The following is a 15,561-nucleotide window of genomic DNA, read 5'->3' as shown; positions in this document are numbered from 1 at the left end:
TGGATGTTCAAGAATAGTTCTACCAGACCAGCATTCTCATCGAAATTATCCATGATTTCCCCCCCATTGAATAAAAACGACACCGAACATAAAGGAAAAATATCTTTACTTGCACAATCTAACGAGGTTCCATTTTGAGCTTCATATTTATATCACATGGCTGCCTGGACGCGTATAATTTCCGTCGGGTCTTAGACCATCTCAGTTAAATATCTGAAATATCGTAGTTCCCACCACGGTTGCTTTGAAGCAACGTTACAAAGTTTCGGTGCTTATATGTTTTGAAAAATGTGAAGATAATGGACAGTGATCGGCCTCACAAATCCAATAAAGAATAGAAATCTAGAAGAGGACAAACCCGAACCACTGGAAACACCAGAAATAAGGTAACAAATATAGGTGGTGTAAGCATCCCCTGTTGATCGGTCACAATCGCCTTGAGCCGTTTAGCTTTATCAGGTAAACATATTCCCGTACTCAAAATTGGTATTAAAAAAGCGGCTTAAGATTTGGTATGGAATTCGACCTAATGACAGGCTGTACTGGTACAAATAAGATCAGTATAACGACCATATGTTTGTGCGAAATATTGACTTTAAACACGACTACTGAAACCCCTATAATATCAACTTATTTGTCAGCCGTTATCTCAGTTTAGAAAATTTATCATTTGCAGAACATGGTCTTGTACATGAAATCAATTGGAAAACCTAAACACCATAATATGCAGGTTATTATGGAATGATGCTTTAAAATATGGGAAGTGAGTAAACGATAGAGAATCTGAATTAATTCCTTTCGTCATAAAGTTGAGTTGTGAGTCTGCCATTAATGTGATCTCAAAAAGCCTCGTTGTTTATGTCACGGTCGTTTTGAAGTAATATCACAAAGCCTCGCTGCTTACACTCTGGTCGTTTTGAAGCAATCGTGTGGTTAAAACACCCAGAGAGAACCAAAACATCTCCATCATGCCATTTCCGTGGCAAGCATTGGTTACATCAATTTTATAGAGGAACTCTCAGTTAGATTGATATTACTGTGTAGCAACTTTCAAAGCAATATCTACTTCAAGATAGTGATTAACCTAATGATTACCTGCAGTGTTAGTATCTGTCAAGATGTTTCTCAGCTCCTACTATTCACTTGACTCTGTTTGACTCTTGGAGGCTGTTTATGCAGAGTTTGTAAGTTTTATAATACTATATGTTTGATATTCTCTGGAATTTGCGCTGTCGAATTGCTGACAAACACTCGTTGACCACTGTTCGTTATCTTCACCTTTCCTTATAATTGCCTTTTCATTTGGACTAAAAAGAAAACAATATGTAACGCCCAATAAATGTTTTGCTTTCTAAAGTATAAAATGATCAATTGAAAACAAAATCACTTAACCTGATGAAGATAGAGGACCTAGGCGGGGTGACCTGCAAAGAGAGGATGCTTAGGTGCTTAGACACCTGATCCCAAATCTGTTGTGTTTGTCTTGCTCTCAAGTTTGTTTTCTTCATAGAATTTATGAAATTAATAACTTTGGTTATCTTCACATTTCTTCACCCAATAAGTTATATTAAGAGAAAATCAAGTACATAGCGTAATGATTGATCACTTTATGTGACTGCAAACACTGTGAACAAGATGGTGCAGCACAAGTAATGTTTGCGTAGATCTAGACATCTGCCTGTTCTGCCCGTTGATTCAGATGAAACCAAAGCTAGCTGGTCTCATATATGCAATGCGAATCTTTCCAATTGCATCCAACAAGGCAGCCATGTCGGTTCCGTAGATGTCGATGACTAAATAATGTAGATTATCATAGGAAATCTGAAATTATAAGGATAGCGAAAATTTTATTTTAAAATATTATGCAAGTATAAATGAACATACATATAAATATTATCTGGTAGATAAAAACGTTAGCGAACATTATCAAATTGTATGCAATCCGCGATTTAAATCAATTTAAAATGTGATTAAAATGTTTTGTTAAAAAACCCAATCAAATTGTCCATATAGAAGTGTAACCGTTTAAACATTTAAAAAAACTAAATCTAACTTTCTATATTTTTGTTGACATCGATAGAAACATATTTTAATGAAAACGTTATTTTTTACGACAGATTTTCATCTGAATTGCCATTTATAAACATTTTTCTACATTTTTTTGTGTAAATGATCTTAGTAATTTTTTGGAGTTTTAATCTGATATCTATTTCTGCATGACACACCTATGTTATATGGGTCATGCATTTCATGTACTTTGAATTGAGAATGGTTTTGAACTTTAATAAGAAAACGCTGTCATTAATTCTTTGAATATTTTTAGCAACTAAATGTTGCGTGGTAGATTTAAGTGAATCGTATTTTATCATTACATATAGAATTGTGATATGTTTTTTAAATAATAGTTCGACCGACTCTTCCGTACCATTTGTAAATTACAAATTTATGATAATTATATATCTGTTTTTATAAGACACCTTTCTCGCGTCTATTGTTGGGATTTTTGCATGAAAGTTTTGTTCGTTGAAATTATATCCCTATGGTTCATCAACATGATATGCAATGAGACTGTGAAAGAACAATGACATGCATCTATACAACCGTGCAAAAATATAGGGTATGAAGAATTTCTATCTAAAAAAAATACCGAAATTAGGTAATGGATATTGAGAGAAAAGTACGTCTCACTCCGTTCGAAGGCTATTTACGTGTATTTTAAGTGCAGGTAAAATGTACTTAAACTGAATTATGACCGTATTATTCCGTTTCCTGCTAGTATTTTTTACGCATTTGTGGAGTCGTCCGATGGGACTACTGTGTTCTTCTGTAATATTTGAATTAAAGTAATTAAAATTAAACATCACAACAAGTTGTTTTTAATTTATCTCAATCCTGTTAATTCAAAATCTGAAACATGACGCGAGCCACACGTTGCAATTTGACTTATAGAGTGCAGACACAATTAATTTCAACATTGGTTTTGTGTAAATAAAGATTTGCAGATAACAGGCAATATTTATCGTCGACTGAGTATTCAATGCCGCTACACAGAAAATAATATATGTATTAAGATTGAGGCTGTAATTACTTAAATAAAACTACTGTACTTTCTGTATTTCATATCGATTTAGTGAAAGACACTATTCTTTAGCCTATGCATTATTGTGATTTAAAGTATGTTGGTTCCAAAAAGGTTCTTTTAGGGAGAGAAAATATTATCTTATTGGTTGGACACTGAATCATTAGGACAAGTCAATAGACAGGAATTTAATTTATGAAGTATATAGATGTACTAATATACATGCTGAACAACTCCAATATTATTAGAAAATGTCAAAAACAGATTGTCAAATATATTCGTAGATAATGATTGTACACAGTTAGACATTCCGTCATTTTCCATATATCTGCATACTTTAAATATTTTACGAAAAAAAAAACATGTTTCCCAGTAATCCTCGAGTGATTAAAAGCATTATCATATAACTAGCCCTCCGAAGGTCACATTTCTCTTCAACTTTCATTGTCTATATACCTTGAAAAAAGATAAAGCAGACAGGTTAAAAAACTCTTTTGTGAGTACAAAAAGGTTAAAATTTAGGTCATTAACTTCAACCATAACTCACTGTCATATATACTCGTTCATGTAACTTTTGAATTTCCAAAAAATTTAGTATACACACAGTCCACTAAATAGCAAAGCTATAAGTTATAACTCTTGTAATAGTCCTGTAGATTTGGTTTCAAGATGCAATTGGTCACATGGCGTGAGGTTCGTCTTTATAATAGCTTCCTTGACACTGAAAGTCTATCTTCCTTTATCTGTTGTCATAATCCAAGACTCGGGTTTCTTGACAGCAGCATTGTCAAGAACCCCAAAATAGCCCCTTAAACAAATGACCACATAGTACTGAGGTGTGTAAATGAATGATTTATTGAAGATACACAAGACAATCACCGTGGTGCTTCACTCATTGACTATTTTACTTTAAGTTTCTTTTAGGAATCAGGGAATTTAGAATATTGGAACGATTTAAAATCAATGGATCCCTTATATAAGAAATATGATAACCATTTCTTAAAATTTTGATCTCATCATTTTTTGTAGTGTGGTATGTTGTAAATTCAGCTCTGATAGTTAGTTAACACTTATTATGTCCCCTTGTTCTTTTAGAGGATTTTTAAAAAACGTGAGATTGATAATTTAGAAAATCCTTCTAAATCTCAACTTTCTTTTTATACTGACATAAAGGAGTTTTTCCGAAATATTTAAGATATAGCCAATGATTCATTTAGAATTATTTACTGATCAGACGAAATGAATTATTACTTCATTCAGTAAACGAAAGCGATCATTGTCGTGTTTGTCTTGCAAAGCATATTAAAACTGTAATATAAGGCGTGCTTTTTAAATTATATAGAAATACTAAAAGGCGGGATTAAAAGTTTCTCTACGGTGTTTGAATCAATGACAACTTAGAATTACGTGTGTGGTTTGTAAATAAAAAGTACCTGTTTTGGGATTCTGTTGATCATTCGACACGCTTATGTTAGAAAGCATTCAAATTGCTTGAATAAAATCATCTGTAATGGCTATGTGGAACTGGGCCTGATTTTATACACCTCGGCAATTACTAGTCTTGTGCACGGTTACATATGAGAAGTGATGCGTTAAATGGTTGGAAATCTATTTAAGATGGAAATTACAAGCGTATAATCCATTCAGTATTTTAGCATGAACACTTTGAAGGAAAAATCACCTTAAGATAGAGGAAAATTTTTCCCACCATTGTACCGTTTGGAGATAAAACAATTACTGGTTTCAATAGTGCTCACATTATGAATTTAACCAATACAGTTTGCGATTCTTGGATACAATGTATTATTTTTGTTTGGATATTCATATTGAAAGCTGGTAAGATTATATTGTCTTCATTGTATCAATGGATTGTTTGGCATGCATTTACTGTAATAAGTAATTTACTTTTCTAAAGTTAACGTTTTAAATTACGGAATCAGGTGTATGTATGTACGAAAATACTAAGAAAAGTTTTCAAAGGTCAAAGAGTCACTTCGATAAGGTATGAATAACAAACAGGTGCGTGATTGTGAATCAAATAACAATTTGAAAGCATGTAACATAATCTATTTGACCATTTGACCGGTCATAGACTTATATGGTATTTAAAAAAAACAATAGTGATGTGCGACAGATAACCTTCTCTTCTTGTTTCACAAGATAAAAAAAATTAAATATGGCAAGCGTACATATTTTGAAAGATCAAAGAATATTGAAAAATGTTATCTTGGAATGGGTCAAACGTTTATTTTGTGGAATAAATCTTATCTCCATATGGAAGGAAAATGGGAACCTTTACGTATAATATGCTGTTGTACTATAAAACAGAGAAAGTTTTCGCTGAAAATCCTTATGAATCTGGATATTGATTGATTGATTAATTATTGTTTACCGTCCCTCTCGAGAATATGTTGATTATGTTTCCATAACTTGCATTAAGAACAGACTTATCCATAGAACACAACACATTCTATAAAGACTTTATTTCATGAATATGCTGCAGATTCTCGCAAGCAGCTCTTCGTGGAGATGATTTCATCAAGCATAAAGAAATACACCTTACAATATTGTATGTTATATTGCATGCACTTTAAGATTATGCCAAAGTCAATCATAAGCAAATTCACATTATAGTGTAAGCATTCATTTTAAAACAAAATGTGATGGATGCTATATAAAATGAAAACACTTACTTCTTGTATGCAACACTCATTTCCTGGTCCTGAGAAGTCTGCATGAAATCAATGCATCGAACGAACTCGTGTGAATATAAGTGAAATTTAATATGGATGGAGCCAAATCTCGCATAAATATATAAATAGAAAGTCTAAGATACTTCGAATACAAAGAGTCTTCACATAAATTACATCTTATCGTTTATCCCTATCTATACGTGATCTAAACATAGAAAACACTGTATCTAGGACGTCTCCTAATACAGGGACCTATTAACTTTATATCGGTCGTGACACTTAAATATTCAAGTACAAAATTTTCAAAAGTTTAATTTATATGAAAAAAGTATCAAAACAGAAAACAAGTAGGAAAATGTGAAATATACATGAATTAATGAATCATGAATAAAACCGACTGACTGTAGGTTTCAAACCCAGAGGACAAAATATACGTTATCATATATTTTTTGAAGTACAAGAAAAACACAAATTAGTTATATTTAAAAAAAAGTTAGTTGTATTCCAAATCATTAGGATACTATTTTTTAACTTTATGTACATGTATAGTCTGTAAAAAGAATCTCTGAATTGGTATTTTAATGTATAAAATAACAAAGTTATATAAGAAATAAATTACAAAGTTTTATCAATGTTTCATTGCGGGAGACAATGTTTAAAAGTGGTATCGGTGTGAGCGTTGTTATTTTGCAAACTGAACCAATAAATAGAAATGATATATATTTTAGCAATAATATGAAATATTAATTTTCAATATTTAAAATGATTTTTGTTCTTGATTTATTGCAGGATACGCATGTAATTTCCCTTCTAACTGGAAAGACAAAGCATTTCGGGATTCTACAAACTCGACAGTGAAGGAGAATATTTATTTCTATGCTAACTCTGTATTATGGATCACAAGTATTCACGGTACAAGTGTGATGATGTGGGATTGTCATGATAGCAATACAGAAGAACTAGTGATAAAAGGGTAATCAGAAATCGTTATTCTATCTATAGATTCAGGATAATTAATTCATTTTAAATCAAGTATAAGATTAAACAGATGTATGCAAAACCGTGCTAAAACGTCTTTATTTCTGATTTAAATTATTTCAAACTTTTTAAAATCTCTATATTTGAGTTTGATATTGTGTTTCGTTCTACTGTTCAGACTTTCGTTCAGAAAATGATGTTATGAATATTTCACTTAACATCTCCACCCACCCGACTAAGATTGGTTATTGTCATGTAAAGTAAAGCTTATTGCGGATTTATTCAGATGGGATATCTGACACACTTTATGGCTTAAAAAAGCAGTAAGTCTTTTTTTATTTACAGAACTCAAACTGTGACACACAATTCACAAACGTACTATGCCTACCAATGTCTGTTGTATACCAATACAAATGGAGCACTGTTTTACTATTTTCCTGTAAAAAGTAAGACGTTTGAATGTTCTCCTTCGACTTTTGATTATAATTGATTCAAAATAATATGCGATATACTGAAGTATATTATCTCTGCATCATTTTCTTCTATAAAGCTGTATTTTCATCTAGTTTTATTATCCCATTTTTGTTTCCATCCCATGTTTCTTCATATTCTCTTCTCTAAAGATTTAAAAGCGCAAATATTCCGCAAATTCTTACTAAAAAGTCATTCATTTTTAACTTCTTACAGAATGTCCAAATCAAAATGTTTCAATATATATGTTGTTTTCATAGACGTTACTGATAGTCAGAGAGTGGTTTTGTCCACGAACCCAAGTCTGTCAATATGCGACGTGTGTTCCTCCATAGAACCCGAGCTCCATACCATGTCTTTACAATGTAAGTATACATCAACAATTGAGTTTTACGTATTCGCAATGTTTTATTCACAACAACATGGCTCTGTACACACTATTTTGTGAGAAAAGTACGCTATTTGAATTCTTTGAATATTTGTCTAAAGATAGGAGACTAGTATTTCACTATATAAACACTCTATTTTGTTGTACTCTCACTGGGATGTATACAAATATAACACATCTGACAAGCTACCAGAGGAAATATATTGATATTTCTTTCTCTGCATGAAAAAGAAGAGTGTATAAAAACGTATATCTGACATATTTGGAGTTTTACTGACAGTAATTATGTTCACTGATTTAAGTAATCATTTTCAGTAATTATTAGCATTATTGAGTAATTACTGGTCGTTTTCCTTTAGCCAATACGAACTGCGACTGCACACCATCATGTTCAACCTTGTCAACAACGGGTTCGTGTTCGCAGTCAGTAGATCTATCTAATATTCAATGCACAACAACACAGACGACAGATACAGCGACAACAACAACAACAACAACAGCAACAAGCACAACTTCAGCACAAGGATCAACAGCCTCGCAGAACAACAACACGACAACCAAAAAATCGCAGACAGAGACTGTGTTTACGGTGGAAGTGATCATTATTTTGTGTGCTAGTCTTTTTGTATTGTGTTTAATCCTTGTAACTTCAACTGTTGCCATAGTAATATACAACAGAAACGAACAACTAAGGAGAAGATTTGTGAAAATAAGGAAAGTCAGGCCTGCAGAACACGTGTAGTTTTGATGTGGGTGTTTTAGACTCCTTGTACTTTTGGTGTGAAGGGTATCAATAAAGCAGTCTATTTATACAACACGCTTTTCTTTCTTGTATTGAATATTTTATGGATGGGCATGAAAAGGCATGTCAATAAATATAAAATAATAATGATCCGTAACTAGAGCAAATCACCACCTAGCTATTACTTATCTAATCAAAGAAAAGTATAACCTTGGTTTGGTATCAAATTATGATTCTACTTTCATATTGTCAGTAGCATAATAATAGGCCGCCTGTATTACAATGCTATCACTGTCAGTTTGCTTTGACTTGTCTTAATCTCTGTTTGTTATATAACAACAATATCACTTTCACTGAAGATTTAAAATATTTTATACATGTATACACGCCCCATGTGGTAGGTATATCGGGTGTTACACTGTAGTAGTATGGATTACATCACAATTGTTTTTTGATTTTATGCATAATGAATTTGAATATTTAGGTTGCTTATAAAACGTCAAAAACTGGAATCAGTCTCGTGAGTTAGCAAAATTTATTCTTCCCCTCGTAAAAACATATAAACCACGTCTTTACACGGTGTTATTCTGATGGTAATAACCAACGACCACACATAGAGCGTAAAAACATTCGGATCACCTCTTTTTTTCACGTTTTCATTCATAAAAGGTACCTGCAACATCTGATGAATGATGACTACAAGGATGTACATAATGACTCCTAACACTGTATATATTAATAGTCAAATACGGTGTTATCAATGAGATGGATTACAAACCCATAACTGTCTCTTGATTTATAGATTATCTGGTCTTTAATAATGATTTTAGCACAATGTCTAGGCTTATGATATGTTGGGGCTTAGCCTCGTTTATACAAATGTTTTTGGTACGCGCCAAAGTGACGACAGCTTTCCGTTCTATGAATGGGTGAGTAACAGGACATGGTCGGTAATTGATAACATTTATGCTAATGAAGCAAGGCATAGTCATTTTAGCATATCCTGTACTTTACTGGGGGTCCTAAATAATTGAGAACTTGATCTTATTCAATACAAAAAATAAACTAAAACCTTACAGCAAATGGAAAGTTGATATAGCTTCAATACTAAAACTCGAGAAAGTTTTACCTGTAAATCTTCTAACTTCTGCAAATGAATGTACATAACCTTTGTTGCCTGCTTTTCGTCGGGGAAATTAAGGAATTAATAAAGAATATTTGAACATATATTTCGAGTTAATAATGGAAGTAATTAAGTTCTCTATATATGTTTTCTATTTCCCGGATCATTCTATCTTGTCCATAAGGGTCAGAATCCAGGAAATAATTACCGTCAATCTAGTATTAAATACTTTATTTCGTAGGCAAACGAGAACACTGAATAAGGAGAATTTCATATTAATGCAACGACCATATCGAAATGTAGGGAATCTTCCAAGTTCACAGTGTAAAACTTAGACGGTACCAATTTTGATGCACCAGATGCGCATTTCGACAAATAATGTCTCTTCAGTGATGCTCAACCGAAATGTTTGAAATCCGAAATAACAATGAAGGTTTAGAGCTATTATAGGGAAGAACAGTGTGTGAATATAATGGGTCGTTTTAAACAATGCACACAGACGAAGCGTTTGGTCAAGGACGTCGGGCATACAATAAACCAAATAAATAGTTTTATTTGATTCACTTTCACGTCAACGAACAATTAATTATACATCATATTTGAACATTTTCAATCGGCTATTTCAAGAAGCCAAAGGAAACCCAAGCTTGGATTCTCCAACATCAGAATAAACGATATGTTTTACGGTGTGACCGATGAGACGAGCGAAGACCCACTAACATCACGAGCGAAGACCCACTAACATCTTGCGACACGACTTTAGGCATTTGATCTATCTATTAATTTACACGTAACGCTGAGAACATAACGCAGCCGACGTAAACCGTGCATTGTGAAGACAAATTTGGCTTCGATTTTTTCCCCAAACCAAGCGCTATTGTCAACAACAAAATGAACGAAGGTATGAGAAAACGTATCTGGATATCAAATTTGTTTTTTGTACTTTTCAAATAATTTATTTTATTGACTGGTTACTCGACGAAGTAACCAGTGACGGCGACATTTTCCTAGAGCACTTTGGGTAATCCTCAACATTGAGGAGCAAATCACGTGACTCAGATGTGTAATCATCGGAGTTTGTCTTGCTTCATCGAAGTGGATTCGTTGTGCTTCGCTCACTAGTAAATCACACGCTCTTTATACTACTGTATGTTACGGACAAAATAATTTTGAATCACCCCGTCGGTTCTTAAACTGAATTTTCCAACAAAAGAATAGATGTAAGCACAAGCAATATTCATAATCATAAAAAAATGTCCAGTTTTGCATTACATTATATTCAAATTCAAGTATACATCCTGTTTACCCTACAAATATACTTCTATTATTGCATCCACAAATTGTGATTACAATGTTTATAGTACCTATGTATAGACCATCTTAAACGAAATCATCCTATGTGTTCGTACTCTTCTTTCAACTTCGATAACGTATAGTCCAACTGGAAACGCATCATTACTGTAATGTATATAGTTAAGAATGAAGACCTCAAATCACGCATATATCATTTTAAAAGGTCTACAATTCAGTAAGTCCACCCTTTCTTTGCTCTCTGCTGACTACTACATCGAAGTTCATACTAATTATTTTCTCTCTCCCACCCCACTCTCCCTTCAGTGGAACATTCTTCAAAATCAAAATCTCCGGCCGTCAAAAGGATATGGTGTTTATGTCTTCTACCTGATTCGTTGCGCAAGAGCATGTTTTGCGTGTGATAAATTTCTAAACAAATATAGTTGATGTTACAGGTATAAGGGTTTCAACAGTCTTGTGGTCGTTATAATGATCTTATTTGCAGGTACACCCTTTCGTTGTGTTAAATGTTGTCTGATGTTTTAAACCGGTCTTTCCATACTAATTTTCCCTACGGAGGACCCCGTTTATCTGATCGAAATAGACGGCTCACGCCGGATGTGACATGATTGCTCCTACTAAACACATGACAACACCTCTGGTACCTTATTCTCGCCTTATTCCCGATTCTGTGTTGTTTATAGACTTTATACGATTGACCACTATTCGATGCTAAACTCCTTTCATATATATTTGATTTTGTTTTAAAACACTTTGATAGATTATGATATCGAATAAATCATGAACTAGAATGAAAAAGATGAAGAACAAACAGTGATCAATAATTAAAATCCTATAAACAATACAAAATCGAGAAAAGAGCAAACACGAAACCATTAGAAACATCTGGTTTGGGATCACGTGTCTAGGAGGAGTAAGCAATCCCTTATTCAGGTAAAGAAAGCAATCAGTAGTGAAAATCAATACGAAAAGTTGTTATGAAACACGTCAAACTCAATAACGAGCTGTATTTGCAAAATAAGTTCATAATAATGAAAATTGTAATATTAAGTTTTTGATCTTCCTTTTCAAGAAACCGTTCATAAACACAGGCATGGTTTTATTACATGTACCAATCTACATATACTGCATGTTCTAAAAGATTTCTTGATTATCGAGATATGTGTCTTATGAGTAATGGATATCAAATTTAAAAACTAAGATGAACGAGAATATGTACTGAGACATTGGGATGGATCGGCTGTCCTTAATTACCAAATCGTTTGGGTAAATTCCAAACGATTGTAATCAACTGATGTGAATTTTATGCTGTAGTAAAGACAAAAGAGTGAGGAAAAACCGTAAGTTTTCAGATAGCAAAATTTGGAGATCCCAGATTTTATACATGATTATATATTTGTTTTCTTTTGATACGTGTATATGATAAGGAAATTATCAATTCATCATTCGAATTATGTATTATGCATTACATTATTTTCCCCATTTTATTGAATTACAGAACTAAATTTCTTTAACAGGAGACCGAGATGAAGTTTCAATATCTGACATGAAAAAAACCAAACCAAAAACAAACAACATTGATTGACATGTCGATAACAAAACAGCAAATATTTCTAAACACATGCCGCAATAAAGTATTCAATTTGTTTTGCAATCACTTCAAATTTTTCTTCACCTGTAAGACCCCAAATTGAATGATCCTCTACGGAGTAGAATAGATATATTTCATGAATATAAAATCATTAATATGCGAGATCACGATTAAGAGAAAACTGAACTCCCAATCTTATTGCTTGTAGTATCACGCAACATTCCTGTCATGTTTTTAAAGTATATGAAAATTAATAATGCTCAGTTTTCATGCCATAAATCGTCCACCCAATCAATGCTAATAAGAAAGGTGTTTCAATCCCCAAAAGGCAATCCGTAAATTGGACCTCGCCGCTTTGATAGATTTAACCAATATTGATGAGAGATTATGACGTTCTAAGCAAGAAAGGAAATCTGATAGCAGGATTAGACGCACTAAATATGACATCTGCACGATTCATTATACAGATAATTACCCACGGGTGTACCACACAGCGACATTTAGGATAAAAAAGGCAAAGGAATGCTTGTAAAAATCGGTACATTTTTGTCGTTGTTCAAATTTTGATTGCTGTTTTCTTTTAGATTTTTAAATAATCTAATGTTTACTTATATTTGCCACGGCATAAATGTATACTAGTTACTTGCATGAGCACAATAAAGTCAAAGAAAAAGAAACTTTTCATCTGTTTATCGCATACGGTGATAAATCTAGACTACCCCAAATATAAAAAAGATATTTACAAGTCTTTTGTTAAGATTTAGATTTTTACAGCATATATGAACTACTTAAATCTAAGTTTTTTTTCGTTTTGATCAGTAGTGTATACACCTTTCAAGTACTGTAATGAATTATTAGTTTTATTGCTAGGTTGAAATGAAAATAATTTAGAACAAAACCGGCATACTCATTCATATAGCGGGCAAAGTACACTATGCGTGTATTGGCGGTCCGCTTCATGGATACACAGTGTGATTTGCAATCTCGTACATAGACATTTTCATGTGTGAGATACTATGGCTTATTGAGATAACAAATTGATTATCTATGGTACACCTCTTTATTTTACATGCCTTTTGAGAATTGTTCACTCATTTTAAGATGTCGCCAGCTGTAGGTGAAGTACCATAAATCTAGACCAATACATACCGCTGAAGGCCATAGCAGCAAGGGTTCCTTAAATGAAAGGCAACTTTAACCACACTGTTGCTTTTATAAATAAAGTATTACGCACTGATACTGTAAAGGACAGTCAAAACAACAAAAATTCTTGCTTAACGATTAAATCAATATTAATCTATCATATTTTTTTTAAATTACCGGCCGCTATGAAAGCCGCCATTGAATTTTACGTCACACTGTCACGAATAGTTAATTTTGGAGCTGTATAAATTTGAGTCCGTTCTTTCGCAAGAAGAAATTAAGAGAAAAAAAGATGTTCAGTCGATTTGCAGACCAGGCAGACGGTACACGTTTCTTCATACGAATGTCTCAAACCTCAACTTGTCATTACGCAAATGATAGATCCACAGTTTACATAGTCTTTTTTTTCAGATGACTTGGTTGGGGTCAAGAATTTAGAAAAAAAATTCTATCACATCTCCCCTTCGCATTAAAGTAATTAACTGCTTGACAGGAAGGTATCAACCAATCTATTCGTAAAATCTACCACATGCACATCTTTGATGATCTTAGAATCTCATCAAAACCGGAACAGACGGTGTGACGTCAAAAACTGATTGAGAGAAGTAACACCAAATACCAGAAGCACTGATTGAACGATGTAACACCAAATAACGCTGATATTACCAAAAGCGCTAACTTGAAATGTGTATCACCAAATATTGCTGACATTACCAGGGGCATTGATTAAGATCGAGATATATCACCAAATATTTCTGATATTACCAGGAGCATTGATTGAGATTGAGATATATCACTAAATATTTCTGATATCATCAGAAGCCCAAAATTGAAATACGTATTTCCTAATACCGCTGATATTACCAGGATCACTGATTAAGGTAAATGTCCCCGAAATATCACTGACTTCAACAGATATCTGATAGAAATGTCGCTTGATATCGCTGACCTGGCGTGCGACCTGAAGCTATATTTTTTGTTTAGAAATGTCGCTAAATGCGACTGACTTCTTCAGAAGCACTGTTCAGGAGGTACATCACTAAATACCACTGACTTCTCCAGAAGCGCTGTTCAGGAGATATATCACTAAATACCACTGACTTCTCCAGAAGCACTGTTTAGGCGATACATCACTAAATACCGCTGATTCACCATAATAAGTGTGTGTGGGAAATGGCACTAAATACACTATGGATAAAGGGATGCGGAATTATGTCCATGTATTACTATCAGGTCCTGTTAATGTAATTTCCCCCACTTTTCAGTCAACTTTTCTACTTTTTACTGTATATGTGGATATAAATTGTGTATATATAAGTCATTTAATGAAAGATGTTCAAGTTATTGCACTAGTATTTTGTGTGCGCTAAATATTGTGCTTTTGAATTTTGTATGTATGTAACTGGTGGGCATATTGCTCAAAGTAATAAAGAAATGAAACTTTTGGCGTTGACCGAGTGTTTTTGGAGAAATGTCCCATAAAACGACGAATTCCTAGCAGTGAGATTACAACGAAGAATTCCAAGCAGTGAGATTACAACGAAGAATTCCTAACAGTGAGATTACATCGAAATTGTTTAGCAGTGAGCTCACAACGAAGAAGTCCCAGCAGTGAAATTACAACGAAGAATTCCTAGCAGTCAGCTTACAACGAAGAATTCCCAACAGTGTGCTTAAAATTAAGAAAGATTATCTGATGTCACGATAGTGGTATGTAATACAAAGCCAACTAAGGATTAACTTTCACTAGGACATGCAGTTGCAACTTTATAAAACAGAGATTGTACATGTAGATTTAATGGTTTATAATTTCAATAGTTAACGATTAACACGACATACACATCATCTAATGTAACAACTACAACGTTTAGCAATGCTTTTAAGCAGGTGCCACACAGGTCCACAACAGAGAGCACATAGAACAATTTTGTCAGTAGTATCAGAAGAATTCTCAAAATGAAAAATATTGTAACCAGGTATTAAGTATATGCATGTACCGTAAATATTATATGTTGTGATAAGAGTATACAGTTTAGTAA

The 15,561-nt window shown here is 33.3% G+C and overlaps 1 protein-coding gene and 1 long non-coding RNA gene across 2 annotated transcripts; one reads left to right on the top strand and one right to left on the bottom strand.

The window, feature by feature from the left end:
* Positions 1-1,590: 1,590 nt before the first annotated feature.
* On the bottom strand, positions 1,591-5,974 carry LOC130051681 (uncharacterized). Its single transcript, XR_008799956.1, has 2 exons — positions 5,773-5,974; positions 1,591-1,821 (listed from the first exon to the last, which is right to left on the bottom strand). It is a non-coding gene; the product is annotated as an uncharacterized LOC130051681 (long non-coding RNA).
* Positions 4,486-8,424, top strand: LOC125680534 (dual specificity protein kinase splB-like). The gene is made up of 5 exons (XM_048920205.2): positions 4,486-4,915; positions 6,562-6,745; positions 7,096-7,196; positions 7,482-7,586; positions 7,969-8,424. Exons 1-5 carry the CDS (start codon positions 4,840-4,842, stop codon positions 8,349-8,351), a joined length of 849 nt encoding a protein of 282 aa, XP_048776162.1. The 5' UTR covers positions 4,486-4,839; the 3' UTR covers positions 8,352-8,424.
* Positions 8,425-15,561: the final 7,137 nt, after the last annotated feature.

Source organism: Ostrea edulis, chromosome 2 (genome assembly GCF_947568905.1).
Source record: "Ostrea edulis chromosome 2, xbOstEdul1.1, whole genome shotgun sequence".
NCBI classification, from domain to species: domain Eukaryota; kingdom Metazoa; phylum Mollusca; class Bivalvia; order Ostreida; family Ostreidae; genus Ostrea; species Ostrea edulis.
The sequence above is the reverse complement of the archived record's forward strand: the minus strand, read 5'-3'. Positions and strand labels throughout refer to the sequence as shown.

What these genes read in the sequence shown, in the direction of transcription:
- LOC125680534 (XM_048920205.2), top strand. Translation starts at nt 4,840, where the DNA reads ATGAATTTAACCAATACAGTTTGCGATTCTTGGATACAATGTATTATT. An exon ending in TTACTATTTTCCTGTAAAAA is followed by an intron (nt 7,197 to 7,481) that starts GTAAGACGTTTG and finishes TTGTTTTCATAG; the next exon opens with ACGTTACTGATAGTCAGAGA. An exon ending in CCATACCATGTCTTTACAAT is followed by an intron (nt 7,587 to 7,968) that starts GTAAGTATACAT and finishes GTTTTCCTTTAG; the next exon opens with CCAATACGAACTGCGACTGC.